This window comes from Antedon mediterranea, chromosome 1, assembly GCF_964355755.1.
Source record: "Antedon mediterranea chromosome 1, ecAntMedi1.1, whole genome shotgun sequence".
Taxonomy (NCBI): domain Eukaryota; kingdom Metazoa; phylum Echinodermata; class Crinoidea; order Comatulida; family Antedonidae; genus Antedon; species Antedon mediterranea.
In genome coordinates, this window is record NC_092670.1 from 21,025,240 (window position 1) to 21,051,911 (window position 26,672).

Consider the following 26,672-nt stretch of genomic DNA (forward strand, 5'->3'; position numbering starts at 1 on the left):
TGTTTGTACAACATTGAGGTAAACTCTACAACTCCAAACCAATTATTTTATGGAATGGAGGAATCAAGTAACACGTCATCAACACCAGACGATATGAAAACACTGCTGATTCAAATCTGTACTTCAATGTTTATCATTCTTCTTGTTATTGCCACTTTCATTGGTAATTTATTAACGGTTATCGTATTGGTGAGGAATAGGTCATTACGTATCAACCCGTACAGCAACCTTCATATCTTAAGTCTTGCGATTGCCGATATCGGAGTTAGTCTTATAGCATTGCCTTCAACGCTTTCTGTCTATTTAACCGGCTACTGGCCTTTTGGTAAAGCTCTATGTATGGTTAAATCAATCATTGTAAGTACGCTTTTTCTAGTGACTATATTCACGTTGGTGTTTATAAGCTTCGATCGTTACCTTCTTCTGAGCAAAAAATACCCGACTTATCTAAAATGGCAGAGTAACAAAGTAATTCAAATGCAGGTAGTACTTGTTTGGTGTATACCGTCTCTGTTGTGGACTTTAAACGTGTTCTTGTATTCATACGAAGCGAATCTAGATCCGACTAGCGATATTTTTTGTACATTTCACTTATATCCTTCTCAAACACTGAAAATTCTCAACCTAGTAATTTTATTATGCTTGCCACTACTACTTCTACTATTCTTCAGTGGCCAAACGCTTGTTTTGATCGTTCGTCGCAAACGTCGTCAAAGACGATGTACGGTCTTACCACAAACTCAAACCCCTCAAATTATTCGGACGATATTTGAAGAATGTGAATCACCGACTACTGCAACAGAAAAAACGCGGGAAGAGAAAGCAAATGGTAAAACACTTGCAATAAAGCAATCGAATAATGGAAGCATGCCCAAAGAAAATGGTGAAAAACATAAAAATGACGACATTCAAGATGGTATTAAAAAGACTAGCCAAGTTGTTCCTCCGGCCAAGAGGTTTTTGCCACCAAAGCGGAAACTGACCAGACAGCGAACTATCTCACTTCTCGTTGCTTCTACGCGAGAGTATCTCCGTCCCGCTATTTTACTTGGAGCGCTTGTATTTGCGTTTATCATTTGTTTCTTACCGCTAAGCATTTTGGGGACGATTAGAGATTTTGATTCGGATACAAGCTGGATGGGTATCCACTTGGTTGCGTATCTTGACGCACTCCTCAACCCATTGTTATATGCTGCTACAAATACCAAAATCAGGGCCGAAATGTGTAAGATTGTTCGAAGAACATGGTCAACTTGTACACGTAAAGAACAGCGTTCGACTCTACTTTCTGTGTAGTTTTAGATAAACAGTGAACAACACATTATATATTTTGTTGTTTCGTAGTACTGTAATAATTTTGTTCCTGATACATTACTTTTACAAATAATGTATAGGCCTACGTCGGTTAATTTGTATCAACATTGTTTTTATAAGTGTGATTTTTAATCTAAAAAACATCAAATATGACTGTGTAACAGGGGTAACAGTGTCTCGCTTAGGTCGGATCCTGTAAGAGAGGGTTAGAAAGAAAGATTATGTAGTTGTGTGTAGAAAAAAGCAACGAACAAACAAATAAATAAATACAGGCTTAAATCATTCCCCATTTAATATAATTGGTAAATAGTGATTACATTATCAAGTTATTAATATTTATTTTTTAAAATACTGACAAATTAGCCATTAATTAAAATGCATAACCAAAGTGAAATTAATTTCTTCTGAAATTCTTCCCTGATTAACACATTACGTCAGAAAGACATTTAATGAACCTAAACGAATTTGTTCTTAAATTGTCCAATTTGGTCCAAAAAGATTGCACACATACAGCATAGACGCGTTACCTTTGAGCGCAACTACATAAATATTATTATAATCTTCAATAATTTGTACAAAATGTTCAATCATCTAAATTATTCAATCAACTTAATTTAGGATACGGTCTGTTTATATTCGTATGATACAAGGACAGCATTAGATATATATAGAGGTAGGGGCGTTAGTTCCTCATACCACATTTAGTATGCATCATCGACGACGTATATGTGTATGTGTATAGACGTTAAGCTCTGTCTACACTATCAAATTAGTTCGACAAAAAAAGTGTGATGTGCCCAAATATATATGGTTAGTGATATGACATCATCGTGTTAATATATGGATAAATCAAATTTTTTGAAACATAAAGTTTGATAGTGTAGATAGAGCATTAGTCTCCAATGTTCTACGTCACGCATACTCCATGATGCCCTATTTACAATGACTGAAACTTACAGCAAACAATATAAACATGCCTCTTGCATCAAATCGCCTTATTATACCGTAACTTAACACACTACATCTGCATCACGGCTGCTATAACAAAAGTTACAGACACAAAATAGGATAAACGGTACACAGACTCGATCGTGTACAACACCATAGCTATGGTGAAGATATATGTGAGACGAGAAGTAAACTTTGCGAGATTCCTGTTAACAAAATTAGAAAAGAAAAAAGAGTAGATCTTTAGAAAAAGTATAGTAAAACACGTACGCCCTAACATTTTGAGTCTGTAGTGAAGTGTAAATAGTCAACCATGTATTTGTCTATAGTGTTTTCATTGATTATAAGTCAATTGTATCTTTTTATTTATTTACTTTATTCCGTAGTTTGAGTGTAAATAGTCATCCGTTTATTTGTCTTATTGGTTTTTTTTATATATAAGCACATTGTATTATTGATTCCTTTAAAAATTAAAGTTCGAATGACTAAATTCAGTTTAGGGTTAAAGGAGTGTTTAAATTGATGTTTGTTTCCCGAGAAATTATAATCGTAAAACTATTTCAATAAACGTAAACAGATTACTGAAATATAGAAACCAGTATATGAGTGTATTTGCATTTACTCTAACATATTTCTATTCATTTATAACAACTAACTAACATACTGTGAACAGCAAAATAGACTGACGGAAATGGGTTGATCAATATGCAGATGGCAGATACACATGTAATAGCATGGTGGTTGTTGTCGTGTAAGATGCACATTACTGAACAGAGTGGTGATGCTGTACGTACGGGGCGGCGCACATAATTGGAGCTATAAGTACATAGGGCGCATATGATAAATAAATGGTGGTGATATGTACGTACGTACAGGGCGCATACAATAAATCATTGTGGCGATATGTACGTACGGGGCACATACAATAAATTGTGGCGATATGTACGTACGGGGCACATACAATAAATTGTAGCGATATGTACGTACGGGGCACATATTATGATACATAATTGTGGCGATATGTACGTACGGGGCACATATTATGATACATTATTGTGGTGATATGTTCGTACGGAGCGCATATGATAAATAATTGTAGTGATATATGTACGTACGGGGGAAATACAATAAATGATACCGTAATGTACGGCAATGTAAAACATATCGATAAAGTACGGGGCTAATGTAAAAAATAATAGGTGATATGGTGATGATACTGTGCGTCCGACATGACGCATAAACACAAACAACTTGAATAAGAAGATCTGTTTAGCTCAAAACATGTTGAGATTGAAGTGCACACAAAGATGGTGGCGAATTAGGTCATAAGAATGTGGCAATGGACGACAATAGTTATGAACGTTGGCCCTATGGTCAAAATGGAATCAACCTACAGCAAACACAATGCTTCCCCCTCCCCCTCCCCTCCCCTATCATAAATATGTGATAGTATATAGACGGAATCTTCCACAGGAGTTATTCAGTTAACCAACCAGAATAACCAACTCTATATTATAACAACCCTCTTTATAATTCGTAAAATAAGTGTATACGTACATATTAGATGGCAGTGATTTACTTGGATCAAGAAGAATAGCCAAAGATGAGCATACAGCAAGTGACGAATACCTTGCTGGGTCACTTGGTAACGAATAAGAATACCTAAAAACAAAATGAATCAATCTTATTTTAAAATAGGAAACTTAAACGCAAAGTAATAGGCAAATATGAGCATACAGCAAGTGACGTATACCTTACTGGGTCACTTGCTAACGAATAAGGATACCTAATAAAACAAAATTAGTAAACGCAATGTAAAAACACCGAAACGCGTCAACGCTTGGACAAAACAAAAATGTTACGGGTCAGCTAGTCTGGGTTCCGGGTGACCTAGTCTGGGTTCCAGACGGAGTTTTGACTTAATATTAGTTAAAAGATAAATATTTTTGCACACATGGCGTTTCATACGTGTACTACATGAGCTTGTGACAAACATCGAAATAACTAAAGACTTGGCGAAAGTCTATGGGCCTGCTTAAACATTTCTCTTGAAAATCGTAAAGTTGTTTTTGATATGCGCCTTGAGCACTCTGGAGTGGTATGTGCGCTATAAAAATCTTATTATTATTATTATTATTATATGGTACTTTTATACAACTCTTTCAATTCTGTTTATGATTGTCCTCTTGTTTCTTTGTTTAAGTTGAATATATATACGAACTCGTACACATTTAATAGTGTGCTTGTTACTTGTTTGGATATTGATTTATTTTTTGATAGTTTAAATGTATTTAAGTGTAAAATTGTTAAATCTCTATAATGTTCCGATCTTTGTTTATGTTATTGTTGCATTTTTTTATGTATTTACATTATAGTTTATTATGTTTAGATTCAACATGTTAGTGGCGGTTTCATCGCTGAATAAAATAAAAATGAAATAAAATAAACGGCGTTTTAAAACGAAATTTACGAAATGCAATCGCAATTAGGTTACAAACGGTATTGCGTATTCGTCACTAGTAGTTTCACAAATTTAGTGTTAACATTATTCGACTGTTTAATACCCCATTAGAACACGCGTAACTTTATTTTATACTTTATGTGGAAAAAAATGTGATGTGCCCATATATGGACATGATGATGTCATATCACTACCATATTTGGACATATCACTACCATACTTGGGCACATCACGTTTTTTTTTGTCAAACTAGTTTCATAGTGTAGACAGAGCTTTAGAAAGCCTAATATATTACGTTGTTTCTAATATATTGGGCACATTGAGGCTTAGTTACGATATTTACCCTGAAGTTGGTTACATGGCTCAACATCACCAACTTACACGGGTAAATAACTATGCCTGAAGTCGGCCCATAGATATAATTTCTGTAATATATATATTGGGCATTGTCAAGATTTATAACGGCCATTTTGAAATACCAACGTCACTACTAATAACAATATAACGTCAATGATTTCTATGTTAGCTATTTTAACAGTAAACATGTAAATCAATGCATAATTATTATTGTAAAGCTCATATAGTTTTCGTGCATTTAATTTTCGCAAAAATCAAAGGATTCTTGTTTACGTTGATGTAAATCAAATGACGTCAACATAATATCTTTGTAATCACTTCGGTGTGTTGTTATGGATATTAAACTGTAATAGTAACATCAATATTACACTGATAATGACATTATTAAGGCTGTAGGTGAATGGTGTCATGTCATGTCTTTCGAATTAATTTTGGTTTTTTTTTTGTAATTCCCAACGAGTTTATGACGCACGCGTTTAAATTTTGATGATAGCGATTTTCGTACGCGAGATTTCGAGGCTGACAATAAAACAATTATCAAAGAAATGTTTAAAATACATATCAATACGAAATCCAAAAAAAATTAAAAAATCAATATATCTTTTAAAAAACATATAGAGGCCTACGCCTATGAATCGAAAATCATTTTTAAAACATTAATCGACAAGTAGGCCTATTCATCAAAATACTGTTTTTCCCGTAAAACTGTTGATTTTATGTACACTTACTTTAAATGTTTTGCCCAGACTATCAACGATGGTATATTAATGACGACCAAACACAGTAAAAGCATCATCAGTGTAAAATGATAATTGTACACATCTTCTGCTATATCCAAGGCTGTTCGCTCCTTTGTTTCCGTTGCTTCAGCAACATCCTTGTCCACATTCTCGTCTTCTTCTATCTCTTTAGTATCGTCATCTTCTACCTCTTTAGTATCGTCATCTTCTACCTCTTTAGTATTGGCATCTTCTACCTCTCTAGTATCGTCATCTTCTACCTCTTTAGTATCGTCTTCTTCTATTTCTTTAGTATCGTCTTCTTTGGTTAAGCTTTTAGTTTCAGATTCATTTGTCAGTGTCTGGAAAATTTACTTAATATTATAGGTCTACAGTAGGCTACATTCTTTATTTGGTGTTTTCTAAAGCTCTGTCTACACTATCAAACTTTATGTGAACAAAAACTGTGATAAGCATTTTAATTGTAGGCCTACAATACATACACTTTTTTTAAAAAGGTAGTGTCGTAGATCATTTTCTGACGAATAACTTGGAAAAGGTCTACTGTATTTCTATGAGTAGGGACCTCGAAGTTAAGGTTCTACAATGGCTATCAAAACAAGAGAGTGCTATATCATTTACAAAGAGCAATACTCACCAAATTCAGACAATTGCGCACACAAATAACGTTTGCATATTTTTTGGATACCTAAGGTAAAACAATATTTTATTTAACATTTACAAAATTGAGCCAAGTTAAATTAACACGATTCATCACCGTTGTCAATCCTATGTTCTTCATACATGCCATAGTCAATATCATCATCACCGCCACCACCAAGGGTAACATTATTAAAGTACCCCGCAATTCAATTTTTAGTGTACATGCTCCTCTATCGATCAGATAAAATGACATGATCATCAATTTGGCAAAACAAAAATGAGTTGAGTAGGGTCAAGCATGGTCGTGGATTTTAGGTAACCAAGAGTTGATCCGATCGACTGTGGAAGCCATCAAAATAATAGCAGATTACTTACATGGGCAACATACATACTAAGTGCTAGGACCAAGGCAAGTGTACCACTACCAATGGACGATATCATGATTAATACTCCTACTGTACTGTATAACATCCACGGTATAGTGGACTGAGAAGGCTTTGATGGATCTGTAATTGGAGTTCTGCAGAAAATATGAGAATAAAGTTTCATTAAAATGTACTGTGATCGCAGCTAGTAGCATTCGGTGGATTAAGAATTTCCTAATAATTAAATTCATATATATTTGAACAACACATCTTCTTCAGTCAGTGGAAAATTCGCAAAAGGATTCCTACTTTCTAGGAGATAATCTATATTGCTTTGACAACTCTTGTAACATGACCACAGTGCTGATTTTGCCATTTTCCCCTAACTGTATTTACGTTATTATACAGCGCGCATTAGAAATTTATCAAATTAGTTTATTTGTTAGATGTTTTCTTTACTATGACGTAATTGTACTTTAAGACTATACTAAGCACATACAGTAATGAGAACACTTGCGCTGATGGCTAGGGTCAGATTATAGCACAAGGAACAATTGGTCTGCACCAACAGAATAATTGTTTAAGTACTGCTAAGTAGCTTAGTAATTAGTATATCTATAAGGGCAATATGTACCTTGACATTAAACAGTAAAACTGGCCTAAACATTTGGTTGTGTATATCAAGAATTGCGAAACGACGCAAACCATTGCATAGCTGAACAAAAACATCACAATCGGTAATACATTGAAAAATATATTCTTTCGCACCATTTCCGTTATGTCGTATGTGCTTGTTAGTGGTTCCCATCTAAAGATAAAACACAACATTTATTGGTTCATACATAGACTTCGGCTTTTGTATTTAATACAAATTAATCTACTCAACCTGCACTGGATCTTTTACAGATATTATTTTATCAAAAGAAGATGACGACAATGATATTGATGATGATGATGAATACACCCTAGAAATGATGTAAATTTAATAATGATGACTATGATGACGATGATGACAATGTTGACGCACTGATAACGTTTATGTATGATTATAGAATATTCTGGTAAATGCGAACGATCCAATGTATTTATAATCTTCAAAAACATAGCGGAGGTGTATTGCATTTTGGACAAGGAAGTGCGTGTAAATCTACAGTATAAATTACCATTATTTTTTAACGATTAATACCTTTTAATAATTTCATATCAGAGTAAACAAGGAATACATTTTAACATACCGTAAATAATCGAATGAGCATCGAAGTGTAAAATAAACACCAAACTCAATGCCGTATGCGAAGAAGCGCCGCGGTTGCTATTATGGTAGGCCTATATACTGTAAAAAGAAGCCGATTTTCGGAACTGTATCTAAATTTGCTCTGTACCATAGGCAAATTCCGTAATACAGCGTCTCATGTGTTTTACATGTGACACCTGTATTATTATAGTTACAGCACCGAAAAAGGGTGTACCTAACATTCGATCCATGATATAGGTACAATGTGATAGGCCTAGACACATGACCAATGCTCCGATTAATAACGGTAAATGTAAATCTATTCTATGGCAAGTAGGACTAAACAACATGTTCTTACTTAATAGCACTTCTGATGATCGAAACAAACGGTGCTACAACAAACGGTTTACAATACGAAGACTGGATCCATATAAAATCATGTAAAGGTTCTAAAATGAAAAGAACTAAGTGTATTTTGATGTTTTAAAATGGATACAGATTTCTTAATTCATTCCAAATAGATGATACATCTTGACACTGGGACATGATTATATATACAAAATTATCTTTCGCTGAAAACAAATGTAAAAAAGAAACTAATTAAATATTCATAAAAGAATTATCAAGATATGCATATAAAAAAAAGTTAAGACTTTACTTCTTTTAAACAGAAGTTTAGGTCACTGAAACATTAAGTTAAAATCGAGCGGCTCCTTTATAAACGGATGATTCATGAACATCCAAGGCAACTGTACATAGCATGCTTACGTAGATGGATTTAATTGTTATAACATTAATTACATGCCTAAACAATGTGTTCCGCCTTACTTCTACAAGCATCGCGTGTATAGGATTCACTTAATTAGTTGCAACGCATAAAAATGTCATTTAGGGCTTCGTGCGATTTCTTTAAAACAATAACCTGCATTACGAAGCCATATTACAGACCAACGTAGCTTTGATTAGTATGATTAATAATAATAATCACAATGTTCTTAATAAACGTACAATAATAACAATAATGGAAGGCTTAAACTATTACTAATGAGAAAATAAGGAGGACGTGGCGTAGGACTAAATGAGGCACTGATGTTAAGGACACACGTCAAGCGGCGATATTAAATGGCAACGCTATTCAAAAGTACAATTTCATTATTTGGCATTTAAAAAAATGTTTGTATACACGTTTGTTTGCACGATTTTTCAAATTATCGTGCTGAATTGTTTTTGACATCAATTTTATTAATTTTCAAGAAAATCGATAGGCCTATAATATTGATGACGTCAAAAAAAGTTGACTAAAATCTCGTCCTATTCATGTTAATGGCGTAAGACTGACTGAGGCAATGATGTTGAGGCCACACGTCACGCGGCGATATTAAATAGCAACGCTAGTCAAAAGTACAATTTCACTATTTGGCATTTAAAAACAAAATGTTTGTAGGCCTATACTTAGGCCTACACGTTTGTTTGCAAGATTTTTCAAATTATCGTGCTGAAATGTTTTTGATAACATCATGTTTATTATTTTCAAGAAAATCGATAGGCCTATAATATTGATGACGTCAACAAAACTGACTAAAATCTCCAGTTAATCTCGAGTTAATTGGTCTTTATTATGAACCGAAATATTGATTAGAACGCCCTCTATCCATTATATCTACTTACCGTTTGTTCTCAGTTGCTTCAGCTGATATGAGAAAACAAGGATGACGACAACAGTGATGAAGCAAGGGAGACACGTTGAATGAAACCTAACAAGCTGTGGTAAAAGAAACTACCCATATACGTTAATTTGTTAGGGCCCAAAATATCAATTATAACGACCATGCTGATTGGTTTTATCCCGGTTACCACCGAGTGACAATAAACCAAACACTACAATTTGTCGTGCCGTCGGTTTTAATCATTATTACACAATACAGAATGAAATAAAAACATTTTGAATAAATTAAATCAATATACAATACAAAAAATAATAATTTATTCACATTGACATGGAACTCCAAGACCGTAAAGGCCAACTCAGACAGCGTCGTACGACGAGGCCCGACGATTCGTCTCGTCGGGAGAGAAAACTAAAAATGTTGAAAGTTGTCTCCACGACGACCTAAAAACTACGTCTGACGCTATCTAAAGACGACTCGACACGTCTCGTCTCATACTGCACCGACGAGTCAAGACGTTTCGTCGGGCCTCGTCGTACGACGCTGTCTGAGTTGGCCTTGAGGAGCTCGTTAAAATTCTGGTTATTGTCATACAGGCAGCGGCTTTGTGCCTCTTATGGTGTTGACTACTTCAATTTATCTTTCCATGCCCATTCGTTTTATAATAAGTGGTTCTGTAATTACAACATTATCTCGTATTGATCCTAAATGTTTGATAGGTTGATGAGCAAAGACAAGCGGATACACTGTCTCGTGTTCATTTGCAGAATCGTCTGGTTTGACTACTGAAGTACCAGCAGATTTAGTTTGAGTTCTTCGTTGCACATTTCTACTTTCGTGTCGACTTACTTCCATACTCTCTTCTATAGAATCGTGTAAAAGGTGTAACCGCGAACTATGCTTGCTAAGATTAGAATAAGCATTCTTGTTTTTATTAATTATGATAGCCTCTGAAATCTCCCTTAAATTATGTCCTACAAATGATGGTTTCCTGATTTGAACGTCTGGACAACTTGATACTGTTTGTTGACTGAGTGAAGTCTTCCGTTTGTTCGCCATTAAGTTAAACGAGACTCTTCTTTCATTCTTTGACGGCTGGACAATGTCACTAAGTTCACTTTCATTGTCTGCCTTGATACCAAGTTTTGATTCCGAAAGTACGGAATCATCAGCTATTTTCTTAGCTTTCAAATCTCCTTCTGTGTATGCTCGGCGTGGCGCAAAATCATAATTTTCAATTTCAGGAAAAAATGTATGCACATTTTGCATGCCCATGCGACCTCTAGTACCCTTTACACTACTTTTCCTGTTTCGAATACTTGGAAAATACTGTTCTAAATAGGATTCCTCCTCATCTTCCTGCCCTTCTCCAATGTCAACATCTTCATCTTTCGGAGGAAACAGTTCTCTGTCTTTAGCTTCCTCATTTGCTTGTTGACGTTCTAATTCCCTTTTAACTTCTTCTCTAAATAAATTCCTAGAGCGATCTCTTTTACGCTGGTCTTTCTCTGACCATACTTTACGATGAGGTAGATAGTCATAGAAGCTAATGTGTCGAGATGACCGCGATATTCCAGGTAATGACAGCGGTCTCTTGTGAGAGTTTAACGTCGTATATGCTCTTGTGATTATACTAGTATCTTGTCTTTTTAAGAAGGATTTAGATCTACCAAAATGATCTTCAGATATTTTCGACGGCTCCTTAATCATGGTTATAGTGTACTAAAGTACCGTAGTACTCTTTGTAGATACTTCAGATAAAATATGTTCCTTATAGAAGATAATGTTCAATGTTAATCAATTCCATTCGTCTTGTAGTAAAAAGTCACAGAAATCTCCTATTCTGACGCCATTTGGGATAAAATTATTGAAACATGTTCGCTGACCAGTAAACCTAAAATTGAAACTGAAGGGCACGCATAAGGTCTTCTCATTTTACCAGTAAAATCAAACAATATAAATGGTATTTGGATTAGCAAAGTCTTGTATTATCACAACCAACTTATTCCATTCTGCGAATAGTCTCATTAATGCACCATCCAGCATCAGTGAAATGATGTCAGCTCCAACAGCAGGACGATACCGTACCCCAACACAACCATTATAGTCGATTCGTCCACAATTAATGATACCTTAAGTATGATTGCTCCAGTAACAGTGTAATACGGTTTTCTTTTTCTCAAATCGCTTATAGTTTCAGAATAGAATACAGCATGCAAATGGTGATTAATTTTACTCGTAAAAAGATAATAAAACACGTTTATTCTCTTCTTTAACAACCAGGCACCTGGTAATCTTTGTCGATGTAAATTTCAATTTAAAAATCCGCCGATAATTGAAACACGGAGTTCAATTATAATCAAAAACGTATTAGCACAACCTTGAATGACATGAAATTGAAAACATTCTCCTTCCGAGTGGATCAATAAGACATGGTAGCTAAGATACTAATATTATAGCCGTCTGGAACGCCTATTAACACATGTAGACATAATATCAGGTAGTGTGTATGATAAACAAACACTGCTTTATTGTCGTGTTTAAAAGTACACAAAACTTGTTGAAAACGCTATAGAAAATATCATGAAATACTATAATAGGCTTAGGATCTTCAATGTTATCTGACACATGCCGCTAGACATGTTTTGCTTAGTTACAGGTATCACAAATAAATAAACACTGCAGTTGTTTTGTTTGTTTATAAATGAATAAAACTTATTTATAATATATACAAAAATATATGCATAATGTCTATGAAAAGTTAAATTATGCTTGCGTTTAGTTATTAGCAACAAGTATTGCTACAAATATATTTATTTCATGGAAACATTATCTTAATTAGGGAGAAATATCTGTTTTAACACATGATGAACCCAAAAGTGTCCAATTTATTAGTGGTAATATTTTATCAATTATGGTTTGTTTTAAAAAGTATGTATAGTAACTTTAGTAATTTTAATTAAAATAAAACTGCCAAATTCAATTAACCTAAATATTGCTGACAATAGCAGTTGTCAACCAAACAAACGAACTCAGTTCGGGTGTTCTTAAAAGATAAGTGTAATCAACAACGAGTCGAAAAATTTATAATTTAAAGACTATATGCACGGTACGGAATATGTGCAATGACTTTCTAAAGGTTGGTTCCCACTGACGCAGCATAAGGACGTAAAACACAATCAGAAGCGACAGTTCTGATAATTCATCGCTTTTGATTGGACAATTCGACTGCGTTACGGCTTGCGTATTTGCTTTGCGTCCTAGTGGGAACCAAGCTTTACTCGACAGCTACGTAGTCGAGCGGAATATCATGGCGGGGTGGCACGCAATAAATACACACTCCAAAACCATTTTTATTTCAAACCGTTTAAACAAACTTGCCCACAGATGGGTTCCTACTGGTTAGATCGTTGAAGTCGGTAAATATGCCGTCAATGGAACAATTGGGTCTCTACATAACTAGTTCAAGCATAATCGCTCTATGTACAAAACAAAATAGAAACGTTTCATTGAATAGAGAAGGGTCATTTACAGTTAGTAATACTGGATCCGCCCCTGACAAATATTGGATCTGGGAAATAGTACCGTACGTATTCAACATTTTGGATTCAATATACCAGTAACAGTCACTTTTGACAATGTTTAACATTAAGTACATTTAAATTCTCTTACGATGATGCCCCACAGGAGGATTAACAGAAAGTTTACTTCACTAGTTTTAGTAAATATTCTTGTTTGGATTTGTCTTGCTTGGAACGGCCTTACAGGTAACTATTTAAATGTACCATTAGCTTGTGACAAAGGGAACGAAGTTTCATCATATTAAAGCTTGGTTCCCACTAGAATGCAACGCAAGGACGTAAGTCTAATGTAAGCAATTTGACCAATCACAAGCGATGGATAATTCGAATTGTCGCTTGTCATTCGTCAACTCGCTTACGTTGCGTCTACGTCTTTGCGTTGCGTCCTGGTGGGAACCAACTTAAATGATGTACTGTATTACATTACAGTATCTTAATATCTACTACACTCAAAATCCTTAATATAACAAGCACGAATGTGCGATACTCAGGGTACAGCAAAAGAAGCTAAGTACCCCGAGTAATAAAACGAGATATACGCCTTGAGCACTCTTGAGTGGTATGTGCGCTATAAATATCCTGTTATTATTATTATTATTATTATTATCATATTATGTATACAGTATATTTCACCATAAAGTTTAAGAAAAATAGGGTTCGCCAGGGCTCGAACCGGGGACCTTCTGCGTGTTAAGCAGACCTGATAACCACTACACTCCGAAACCTCTTACAAAGTTTTTTAATCCATTTAAATTACAAATAAATATGGTAATAAGCACAAAGCAAAATACAACACAAAACACGTTTTTAAAAAAATAATAAAAATAAGATATACTGTATGTCGGATTGCGTATACAGTATTTTTTTACCATAGAGTTTAAAAAAAAAAAGGTTTCGCCCGAGCTCGAACCGGGGACAACAACAACATAATTAACAAAAAGGCACGGAAGAATGTGCGATACTCGGGTACAGCAGCAAAAGAAGCTGTAATGACGTCATAGGACCGGATGTAACGTCACATACACATCAATAACGTCACTACCAAATACGGCTATACGGTACCATCTTCGAGACGTGATATGGCTGCATCCGGTTTGAAATTTAAAAATCCGGCTCTACAGCTTTGAGGACATGTCCCTGTAGTATATTCATTCCAAATCCCAGCTCAATACTACAACAAATACGGGAGGAGTAGTACTTTATAAATCGCACTTTTTGCTCAATAGTGTCCAGATGGAAGAAGAGAAGATGAGCGAGTTCTAGACTCGGGTACCCCGAGTAAAAACACCCCAGTTACTTCACCCATACAAAGCAAGTTCAATACAAATGTGTCACTACTGTATATATTAATTGTTATTTGTTCAAAGGAAAAACGCAAAATGTTGATAAACGAATTAAAATGTGCATTGAAGCCGTCTCAAATGGAAGACATGATGTTACTCTAAACAGAAATGAGAAGGTATCATTACATACTTTCAATGTAGAAGACATACACAAGAATACTGATTCGGTAAGTAGATTATTATCTCTTATTTACAGCAATGATGAATGTGACAATCATTATAGACCAACTACTACGCATGTCCAGAGTAATTCTTGATACAAAATGACCGTCTCCTTCGTCTACCTCCTCGAAAAGAATGTTCGCTAACACTGACGACTGCCTGATGGAGGACGGCGGCCTGATGGAGGACGACGGCCTGACGGAGGACGATGGCCTGACGGAGGACGGTGGCCTGACGGAGGACGACGTCTGATGAGAAAACAACGAGACCAGTAACAAAAAAGAACCTTTCCTGGCTATGATGATAACGATACAGAGGACGACGATACAGAGAACGGCGATAAATGATTAGGACGATGAGAATAACAATCACCATCCACGTAATATCATGTCATAATCATAATTTGTTTTGCTTTTTAGGGAGCTGATAACAAATATGATTGGTTGACAAAAATGGAGCAAAGAATGAATCGACGTAAAAAGAATCTACGCGAAGGTTGTGCGGCAAGTGGTCTTCCAAAGACCAACTTCAAAAACGTAATCTGGACGCAAAAACGACGACTGTGGTTTATGATAGTGAACGATCAATACCGTCTGATGTACGCGTACGTTTCCAAAGTTGGCTCAACCAATTGGAAAAGCGCGTTTCTTGTGCTGAAAAGAAAATACGCGAAAGTAGAAGACGTGCCAGGTAAGAAGGCACATGACCCGTCTCTGAAAAAACTCAGTCATTACTCACCGAAAGAGATTGAATATCGTTTGAAAAACTACAAGAAGTTTTTATTTGTGCGCCATCCGTTTACTAGAGTATTGTCCGCGTACCGTAGTAAACTAGAGGATAAGAATACCTCATTTAGGAAGCGGTTTGGCAGAGTGATAAAGCAGAGGTTTCATCCAGAAGGGAGGGACATACACAATGGTGCTAATGTCACTTTAAAAGACTTTGTGACTTATCTCTGTGACAACAGAACTAATAGTTTCGACGGCCATTGGGAGATTATTAGTAATATTGTATTCCCATGTCAAATTGACTATGATTACATTGGCAAATTGGAAAGCGCTGACGACGATTCGAATTACATATTGCAAAAAGCAAAAGTTGATCATTTAATCTATTTTCGAAACAGGACAAACCGTGCAACAAAAAGCAATGACGTCACTTTGTTTGAGAAATACTACCAGACGATAAGTGAGAGTGAACGTCAACAACTTTATAATGTTTACAAAAAAGATTTTGTTTTGTTTGGGTATTACCCAGAAAATGTCTCAGCTATTTGACGAACTTGTTTTTCTGTTTAATAATACTACTGTACCATACTACTAAAGGTCAATTCAGACAGCATCTTACGACGAGGCCCGACGAAACGTCTCGACTCTTTGGGGCAGTCTGAGTTGAATTCCGACGAGACGAGTCGTCTTGAGATAGCGCCGGGCGTAGTTTTTAGGTCGTCGAAAGAACTTTAAACATGTTTAGGGTTGCACGAAAGCTCAGCAAATTTTGTTATGCTTTATCGTTTTCATTTTATTTGTATCTTTATTGAGATCCAGCCACTGATACACACAGTGAAAGCATTGTCATTTTTTCAGTAATTTGCCTTTCGATCAATAAACATTCATTCATTCATTTATTTGGTAAAAATCATTGTCAACATATATACACAAGACAACAAGAAAAATAGACATAATATGTTAAAGAGGTATAAGACTGCAATAAAAGAAATAAAAGCAAAGAGCACAAGTTAAAATATTGAAAAATTACAGTCATAAAATATTACATACACTATAATTGAAGAAGTACATTTTCATACAATTTCATTGTCATCAAACAAAATTGAAATTATTAGTCAAATACTTACCTTAGACAATACTCACAATTATCCAGATAAAGATACAACAAAATTTATTGTCATCCACAAAATATGTCAGCAACTGCAGTTCTTGCGGAATCTTGCAGCGCATCGGGGGTGCATCTCTTTCAGATCAACCTATCGGAACTTCCTAATTTCTAGTAAACAATACCAAACACTTTACCTGACCAAACCCTTCCTGGTGAGAGTATCCCAAACTCAATTGATACTGGCACTTTGGGCTGATATGAATGAACAGTTGCGCTTTTCTGTCATCATCTGCGGAACGACCGTTTACCAACTTCAGAGAGATTTCATTATTTGTGTTTGCAGGACGTACTGAGTATGAATCCTCTGAGCGCCAGGGAACATGAAAATGCATGGTGCTGTTTAGATCTGCTGATTATGAATAAATTGTAAAATATGTAAATTATTATAATAAATGCATTTCCTTTTTTTTTCTACAAAATTTTAACTAAAATATATTAATTTCGTAATGACATTTCATAACATCTTTTAACGTATTCATAACATTTTCATTTCACATTCATATCTTTATACTATTTAGTTCTAATTTATGAATTCAATAAAGTATTAAATATATGTAAATGAAACCTACTCTCATCTATCGACTCTTGGCAAGAAAGAACGTCCAAACTTGCTTTATAGGCAACACCTGGTGTATACAGGTCATCAAGGTATACCCTGTGAAATGTACTGCCCTCTCCGGTTTCAGACAGGATAATTACTGGAGCTAAAACAAGAAATAATATATTTATTTGGTTGAATTTTGTTTACAATTAATCTAGAGCGCTTCTTATTTAGCCTCTAGGTAATGCTTACACATCTATTCCAACTGTAACTAAATCACAAAGTTTGGTGCAGCTATTAAATAAATAAATAAATACTCACCAAAAGTAAAGAACCCAGGCACAAGAAACTGTACAGTGTTAGCCTCACTGTTAAAAAGCTCAGCTGATACCAGTGCCTGAATGGTTAAAAATATATCTCGTTTTAGGCATTGGTTGGCGCCCCATACTCGACTATAAATACTGTCAAAAAGCATTTAATTAAATAATTATTGATAAAGGATGAAATACCGTACCCCTCTACCCTTTGTCACTTTGAGCAAAATATGCGACGCATCCTTTAGTCCAATCGTTGGCATCAATATTTTCTTTGTATCGGTTTTCCGTGGTGGCAGCAATTCATTGTACGATTTTAAGCTGATGGCTTCTAAGCAACGTTCACCTTTAACCTTAAAAACAATAAATATTGTATTTTAACAGATAAGTTGCTTCACTATCTTTACTGTAGTTAAGATACTGCAGTAATTGTAGTGAAATACTGCAGTAGAATAAATCTACCATACCTTAAGACATGCAGACACCCAATCAGCACCTCCTGTATTGCCAACAGCAATGAAGTGGTCTATTTCTTCCACAGCGTCCTTCAGTGGGAACATGTAATGTATTGTTTTAGCAACAGTACCCTCAATGTGTAGTTTTCCATCTTCAACAAGTGCAAACTTATCGGTCTCTAAAAACGAAAATAGATGAACAGGTAAATTTGGGTAACAGGTATCACACAAAAGAACTGAGAACTGGAAAAGAGTTTAGATAGCAAAAATAATGATATCTTATATTTGATATCGTACTACAGTAGAACCCATCCTTTGGGACACCCTATTCAGGGGACACCCTATTCAGGGTACACCCTATTCAGGGGACACCCTATTCAGGGGACACCCTATTCAGGGGACACCCTATTCAGGGGACACCCTATTCAGGAGACACCCTATTCAGGAGACACCCTATTCAGGAGACACCCTATTCAGGAGACACCCTATTCAGGAGACACCCTATTCAGGGTACACCCTATTCAGGAGACACCCTATTCAGGGGACACCCTATTCAGGGGACACCCTATTCAGGAGACACCCTATTCAGGAGACACCCTATTCAGGAGACACCCTATTCAGGGGACACCCTATTCAGGGGACACCCTATTCAGGGGACACCCTATTCAGGGGACACCCTATTCAGGGGACACCCTATTCAGGGGACACCCTATTCAGGAGACACCCTATTCAGGGGACACCCTATTCAGGGTACACCCTATTCAGGGGACACCCTATTCAGGGGACACCCTATTCAGGGGACACCCTATTCAGGAGACACCCTATTCAGGGTACACCCTATTCAGGGGACACCCTATTCAGGAGACACCCTATTCAGGAGACACCCTATTCAGGGGACACCCTATTCAGGGGACACCCTATTCAGGGGACACCCTATTCAGGGGACACCCTATTCAGGGGACACCCTATTCAGGGGACACCCTATTCAGGAGACACCCTATTCAGGAGACACCCTATTCAGGGTACACCCTATTCAGGGGACACCCTATTCAGGGGACACCCTATTCAGGAGACACCCTATTCAGGAGACACCCTATTCAGGAGACACCCTATTCAGGGTACACCCTATTCAGGGGACACCCTATTCAGGGGACACCCTATTCAGGGGACACCCTATTCAGGGGACACCCTATTCAGGGTACACCCTATTCAGGGTACACCCTATTCAGGGGACACCCTATTCAGGGGACACCCTATTCAGGGGACACCCTATTCAGGGTACACCCTATTCAGAGGACACCCTATTCAGGGAACACCCTATTCAGGGGACACCTCAATTTAGGGGACACCCTATTCAGGGGACACCTCAATTTAGGGGACACCCTATTCAGGGGACACCCTATTCAGGGGACACCTCAATTTAGGGGAAACCCTATTCAGGGGACACCTTAATTTAGGGGACACCCTATTCAGGGGACATGTGACAAAGAATGAGGGGAAATATAGGTGTACAGTATTACTAACTCTATTGTAACTTAATTTATAACACAGGATCAAAATGTAAAGATCTATACCAACATGAATAATTTTTCTTAAAAATTACTTTAAAAATATATTTTATATTTTCAAACCTTTAAACTGTATAGTTTTGCCCGTTTCTTTATCATCATTGTCATTGGTGAAATGTCTTTTGAGCATTTTCATCCTATAGGCTGTATCAATAGACACCTGTAAAAAAAGTACATAAAGCAAAAACACATGTAAAATAAGTGATTTATGTGGAACATCATGTGCACTTTTTAATTCTTACGTTATTTTTTTCTTTGTACTTCTTTGATGTAATAAATTAAATAAAAATAGCAGAAATGTTGAGGATAGAGCTTTGAATAAAAACAATAACCCACCTGTTTAGTCTTTTTATCAATCATATCAAACATTGCCCTTTTTGTTGCCAACACTAATTCTTTACACCTATAAAATATATGAGTGAGTGAGTGAGTGACCAAACGGTTAGGACAGTGGAACCGTAATTACGTAGCCATAACAAGGGCAAGGGTTCGAGGCTTGCTCGCTCCATGGTTCGAGTCTTCCCGGATAAGGACTATAAACCGTAGGTCCAGTGTACACATCTAGCTCATGTGCAGTTTAGACGAGTAGAGGGTTACCCCTATTTACTAGTACTGTACATCACAGTCACTGATCACCAACTGGGCCCTCTGGGAGACCAGTCTTTGACTGAAGAGGTCACCCAGTATAAATAAAATATTTCAATTCTATACAGAATAATTGTGCATTTTTATGGCAGGAATTTAAACAGTTTTACAAAAATTAATTTTTGATAATACAGTAAAAGCAAAGTAAACAAATTACCATACAACACAGAGATGATCAGTTGAGAGCCATACTCTAGGTATCGCACTCGTCACCACTGACAAGCTACGACTTGGATGCATGACATCAGTTAAAAATGTTAGACCTGAACGCACAAGGTTGTCACGGAAACCACCACCAACAGACAGAACAACCACATCACTCAATGTGTCATTCATTTCATTTTTCCAAAACTATTGGACAAAAATAAGTAAAAGTATGAAATAGAAGTGTACATGCAGGGATTAATACCGAAAGTTGTATAGAGACTCATAAACCATGTGATGAAAAAAATGTGATGTGCCTATATATGGACATGATGTCTAGTTTGCTAATGTAGACAGAGCTTTAAGCTAAAAGTACCCATACATAATAGTCATTATTAACTATTCAAAAATATCACAAACCTTATTAACTGATAGCTGGAACTCATCTAGTTCCTTGTCAGCTTTTACCACTGGACTATCGTGGGGTGTAGCCTGTGTGATGATGGTGTTTACTAGTTTGGAATTGAACTTTGGTGACAAAAACAATGCTCTAGCAATAAGTCCTCCCTTTAACAAAATACACAGGAAATTTGAGCCATGCCATAATTACACAAGATTTGGGTTAGGGACAATGTTAATACTATTCTTCTGCAGTTACTGCAGTAACTACATTCTGTTTTAACTATTTATGCAATTATCAAGCATGTGTGCATACTGTTTATTGCAATGACATTACAATAAAAACAATATTCTTACTGCATTTACTGCAGTAGAAAAACTAAACCTGCCCAGAATTAAAGATGGGACTATATTTAACAGTGTGATTTATAAATACAGAATAGGATTATACTTGGTCAAATGTTATTTCAAGTGAATTACTTTTCTGAATATTTTATTAGGGGGTTGTATAGTTATGTCTCTCAAGTCTTTTCAATAACTAGACAAAGTAACGAAAAACAGAGGCTTAGTAAAGCTTGGTTCCCACTAGAACGTAACGCAAGGACGTAAACGCAACGCAAGCGTTTTAACCAATGACAAGCGAAGTTATAGACAGTTTTAGCAATCACAAGCGAATAAGCCATTGCTTGTGATTGGTCAATTCACTTGCGTTGCGTTACGTCCTTGCGTTGCGTCGCTAGTGGGAACCACGCTTTATGGCCTAAACTAAGAACTTACCATAGAATGACCTACAATAACAACATTCTGTGGTGGGTTCTTTAAATGCTGATATAAACTTAGTATATGATTAATACAGTGAACAACATATTCTAAAAAGAAAAAAAGGAGTATTAAAATCACTCTTAAATTAAAGTTGGTTGAAATATGTGTAAAAGGGGTTAGGTACATAAACAGTTTACTCTTGTTTTTAACTGACTTAATTCAATTCAATTTACATTCATTTAGTCAACGTTTATAATTACAATTTCAGTATAATATAATTGATGGCAAGGGTCCTGCATAAAGAGGATTACTGTAACTATGTACTGTATTAGGATTGATGTACACTAAATCTAGTATATTCATACTAAATGTAATTTGCTTGGCCTACAAAAACTTTGTACACAACAAAATGTAGCTAGACTCTGACCAAAACAGAATCTGATATGCAGAGGTATTTTTTTATTATCACTATATCCCCTCTCCTCTCTAATAAAATAATACTTCCCACTGTATATTAACATCAACTGTTTATTATTATAATCACCTGTTTGATGTTGTAAGAACCCTCCATACATGCCTACCAGCTCCCCGTCAAGATCCACCGAAAAGTAATCAAAATGAAAACTGTACTTTTCAGCTTTGCGTAACGCCACTGAACCAAGAGATCTCACTGTAAAACAATTCAATTTAATGAAAGTAGAGAGACACAATGGTAGGAATATGACTTTTGTGAAACTCTACAGCTCTGTCTACACTATCAATATATGATAGTGATATGCTTAAATGTGGTTGATATGACATCATCTTATCCATATATGGTTACAATACATCACATTTGTTTTCACATAAAGTTTGATAGTGTAGTCTTAAAGCAGTAGTGTAGTCAGAGCTTTAGTAGGAGTAGAAATATATTATATATCTGTGGGGATAAACTGAATGCAGGGGTAAACCACAAGAAGTTAAAATGATTGGGAGTTAATTGAAAGACAATTTTATAATAGAATCCCTCTTTTTAGATTTTCAATATTCTGTAAATGAACAACGAACAATAAATGTTTAAATGCTACAAATAAGCAACCAATATTCAGGGGACACCACTATTAAGGGTACACTTTCTTGGGTTCCGAAACTACCCCTTAATTAATATTATAATGTAAGACAAAGAGATGAATTTGGTTTGAAAAAGTACCTTGTTTATAGCTGCCTGCATTGCCTGGGATGAATAGAACGGGTACTCCATCCAGCTTCATATTCCTAACAAGGAATAAATGACACAATTTAATATGGATATATTGTAATATTTTAAAATGATTTTAAAAACATGTTTCATTTCAAAGATGCAACAAATGTACTGTATTTCAATTGACAATTATATTGGGTTTCTCTATTAAGTTTTGATAGGATTGTTCATTAAATATGTAAACTATATATCTATTTTCCAGGTCTACTATACTTAAAATGGTACAGTATCTATGGAATAGGTGTGTTTCAAAGAGGTCTATTATTATTTGATTTTCAATAATTGTCATTGGAATATAATTACATTTTTAACTGATAAAAACATTGTTTGTAATAATTATATTATTATCGTCTTATTATTAAAACTACAGCAGACCACATTGTAAACAGTATAAAGATATTACTACCAGTAATTAACAGTGTAGCAATTAACTACAAAAAACATTAAATCCGTACCACAGTAAATGGTGGAAATGAATACTGTCTATTATTTTAGCTGGTATGACAACTGCTAACTGCAATGTTTACAAGTTTCATTGAGAAAAAAAATTACTGTAGTGTGGTTGTTTGACAATAAAAGTGTAATGTCCCCAAATAATGGTAGTGGTATGTCTAAATTGAAGGCATACACATACAGTAGTACAAATGGCAAAAAAAATGCATGATTAACTCAATAAATGACTGATTTATAATTAGACTTTAGATGGTTATTATAGATATTAAAGAATTGAATTTATCTACAAAGAAGGATCCATCTACCTGTAAGACTAACATTAACATTTATATAGTGTCCATTTTTATGAAAAGCTCATAATCATAACATTGGTTAAAATAAAGTCTTTAATTGTTTTTTTAACTGATAATACTGTATATTCATTCACAGTACTGTATTATTCATTGAGGTTTCTAAAGAGTATTTATAAGGGAAACTATATTTGCACAAAAAAGTTGTACAGACTGAGTTACCTAGTGTAAACACAGGGTTAACAGTCAATCTAAAGTCAACAAACTGAATGCATGAGATTTTTTCTATACTTTATACAGTATAATGCATCCTATTTCGACCTCTGGTATTATATAAATAAACTATTTTCATAGTTTCATCTTTATACATAATCACAGCCTCTAAAAATTAACAAGTAGTAGTATGTAAAATATAGGCAGATGGTGGGAAGATATCTCAAAAGGGGTGACTGTACCTTTTTCATTAGAGCAACACCCACAGTGTAGTGTATGGATACAGTGAAAGGATGTGACATTGGGGAAGAGCATGCAATTTGAATATACACAACATGAAGGGGGAATATGATGATTATCCATGATGCTATACACATTTTCCCTCAAGAAGCACAGGTTCTGAGTAGAAGGTCAGACCTTCTATTCAGAACCTGTGCTTAGTGTTGACCTTTATACTGTATCCAGAAAACCTCAAAGTGGTTGGGACATACTAGTTAAGTTAAAAGGCAATATAATGAGTCACCCAATGAAAGCAAACATAAATTAGTTTGAACAGAGATTAGTAAGAGAGTATGATGTTTAATAGATTAAACTTATCTATATAATGTATTGACCATATCTTTGTGGTTCTTGTGTAAATAATGCATGATAACTTTGTCTCTATAAACGACATTCTGCAAATTTAATGAACTTTCTCCAGTTTGTAATTTGAACCATCAATTATTAATGGAATTTTGTATCAGATGATGGTACTGTACCAATTGATACAGGCCTGGAAGGATAGTAAAAAAATATATAATTAATCAATTAATTTCTATTTTTCATTTCATTGAATGTTTTTCTTGAACCAAACTTAAACTACTATACTGTAAACATGCATATTTGATGAGTTTTAACTCACTTGGACTTCTTGGCATATTCTCCTTCTCCATACAGGTATAAGCCGTATCGTGGAAACGCATTTTGTATCTCTTCTTTTATTCCGGGTACAGGCTTGAAAAAAAAAAAAAAACAATTATTATATTATTTAAACAAGGATTAATTTATAATAAGTTATGATATTAAACTGTATTTATTTTAAATTATCATCATGCATGCAATTGTCAAATTTGAAGATTTTATAGTTTAAAGTCAATTTGTGTCAGTAAAAGCTTTTTAATAAATACAGTAGGCCTACTTCCTATGCTTAATGTAGTAGTACTAGGCATAAATTATTATATGCTCTTATTATTCAGTATTGTATTGGGCCTACACATGACAGACACACACATAAATATAAAATTACAGTGAATTTTAGGCGCTAGTTCCGTTTCGCACCTGTTTTTATTTCAACTTCCTTTTGACTCCAAATTGTTAAGCAACTTATTGTGAATACCACACCTTAAAATTGGGCCTCATAAGTACTTTTATGAAGAAGAATCACATAAAAAGTAACAAATAAATCCTTAAATTGATGATTTTACAGACATGTTTCTCGCATACCGTTCGCCGCGAATTTAGCATACTCGAAGTTCAATATTTTCGTTTCTATGGAGCGCCAAAAGAGCAACAACAATAGATGGTTAAAACCTCAGTGGAATGCGTCTTCTTTTAATGCATTTATTATTGAAATTCACGTTTAATTTTAATATATTTTGTCAATAAAAATGCTGTAACATTTTACTGCTAATAATTTGCTGTTTTCAAATAGCAACCAACCCTAGGCCTAAGAGTAAGACTAAGACTAACTAAGAGGCATATTATTTAGATTAAGGTATACCCCTACAGTACATGTAATATGATGATGAATTTGTCGATTTTCATTCCTAAAAGCTCCTGCAAAAACCATGTACAGTATTAACAGTAATATTTTTGTTGCATTGACATTGACAAAATATGATAAAATTGAACGTAATTTTCACCAATAAATGCATTAAATATACACAATTTACTGAGTTGTTAGCCCTCTATTATGATTGCTCTTTTGGCGCTCCATAGAAACAACAACATTGAACATGATGGAGTATGCGAAATTCACGAACCGATGTGCGAGAAACACGTCTGTAAATTCATCAATTTAAAGGATTCAATTTTTACTTTTTGTGTGATCTCCTTTGTAAAAGTATTTTTGAGACTTAATTCTAAGGTGTGGTACTCACGATAAAGTTACTTAACCAATTTTGAGTCGAAATAAACGACAGGTGCGAAACGGAACTAGCGCCGAATTTTATAATATATTCTAGTATAAAATTATTATTATTCATTTATTAATATTTTGTATACTAATTTATCAGCCGTTTGACTAAATTAATATGATGTTGCTAGCAATTGGGTCCGTGTCCTAGCTAGGCCACAAAACCTCAGTCAGCTAGAGGGCAGAGAGAGGGCCTAGCCTAGGCTACACCACCACCACCACTATAGTATAGCTAGCCTATCTAGGCTAGATAGATATTATATAGCATAGAGTAGACCTTACAAACACAGTAGTCGTAGTCTAGCCTTTTGAGACGAAAATGTGCATTAAAATTAGATTAATCCTTACCATGTATGTTGGGTATTGAAACATATATGTCATAGAACAACTGTTTTCTTCAACATTTACAATAACATCATATAAACCCCATGCAAACAGAGAGAGAAGAAGCGCACATAGTGCCTTGTTGCGCGCTGCCATTTTGAATTATGATGGTTGCCAAAATGATTCGCGACTTTTGCCCACTTTTCTATTGTCGACCTTTACACCACACGTGGTGTTTGATATCAAATATAATAAAGTAAGCACTTAAGCTGTCTAATACTAAGCGCATTAACTTTTATGACTTATTTATTGATAAACTATCTCGTTTGTGAAACGATTAAATAAACCACAATATCAATATTATTGGTAGGTACTCATTAAAATAATATTAGTTTTAAACTGTCGACATATTGTATTACTTATTTATAAATAATATGGCTG

The 26,672-nt window shown here is 35.1% G+C and overlaps 3 protein-coding genes across 5 annotated transcripts; 1 reads left to right on the forward strand and 2 right to left on the reverse strand.

The window, feature by feature from the left end:
• Positions 1–1,324: 1,324 nt before the first annotated feature.
• Positions 1,325–26,387, reverse strand: LOC140062026 (GPI inositol-deacylase-like). Of its 3 annotated transcripts, none has more exons than XM_072108077.1 (22): positions 26,256–26,387; positions 24,636–24,727; positions 22,728–22,792; positions 22,083–22,208; positions 21,554–21,645; positions 20,798–20,944; positions 20,391–20,584; positions 19,925–19,991; positions 19,652–19,748; positions 18,033–18,199; positions 17,766–17,918; positions 17,573–17,648; positions 17,280–17,414; positions 16,845–17,056; positions 9,730–9,823; positions 8,420–8,510; positions 7,462–7,635; positions 6,838–6,982; positions 6,458–6,508; positions 5,809–6,161; positions 3,820–3,924; positions 1,325–2,468 (listed from the first exon to the last, which is right to left on the reverse strand). In XM_072108077.1, exons 1-22 carry the CDS (start codon positions 26,385–26,387, stop codon positions 2,333–2,335), a joined length of 2,904 nt encoding a protein of 967 aa, XP_071964178.1. In that variant the 3' UTR covers positions 1,325–2,332. The 3 variants fall into 3 exon arrangements, with proteins under 3 accessions (XP_071964178.1, XP_071964185.1, XP_071964171.1); XM_072108084.1 differs by having other exon boundaries at positions 1,325–2,349; positions 16,845–17,059; XM_072108070.1 differs by having other exon boundaries at positions 16,845–17,059.
• LOC140062059 (uncharacterized) lies at positions 9,831–12,382 on the reverse strand. Its single transcript, XM_072108106.1, has one exon. It carries the CDS (start codon positions 11,436–11,438, stop codon positions 10,365–10,367), a length of 1,074 nt encoding a protein of 357 aa, XP_071964207.1. The 5' UTR covers positions 11,439–12,382; the 3' UTR covers positions 9,831–10,364.
• Positions 13,238–16,990, forward strand: LOC140062048 (carbohydrate sulfotransferase 11-like). The gene is made up of 3 exons (XM_072108095.1): positions 13,238–13,495; positions 14,677–14,819; positions 15,234–16,990. Exons 1-3 carry the CDS (start codon positions 13,402–13,404, stop codon positions 16,089–16,091), a joined length of 1,095 nt encoding a protein of 364 aa, XP_071964196.1. The 5' UTR covers positions 13,238–13,401; the 3' UTR covers positions 16,092–16,990.
• Positions 26,388–26,672: the final 285 nt, after the last annotated feature.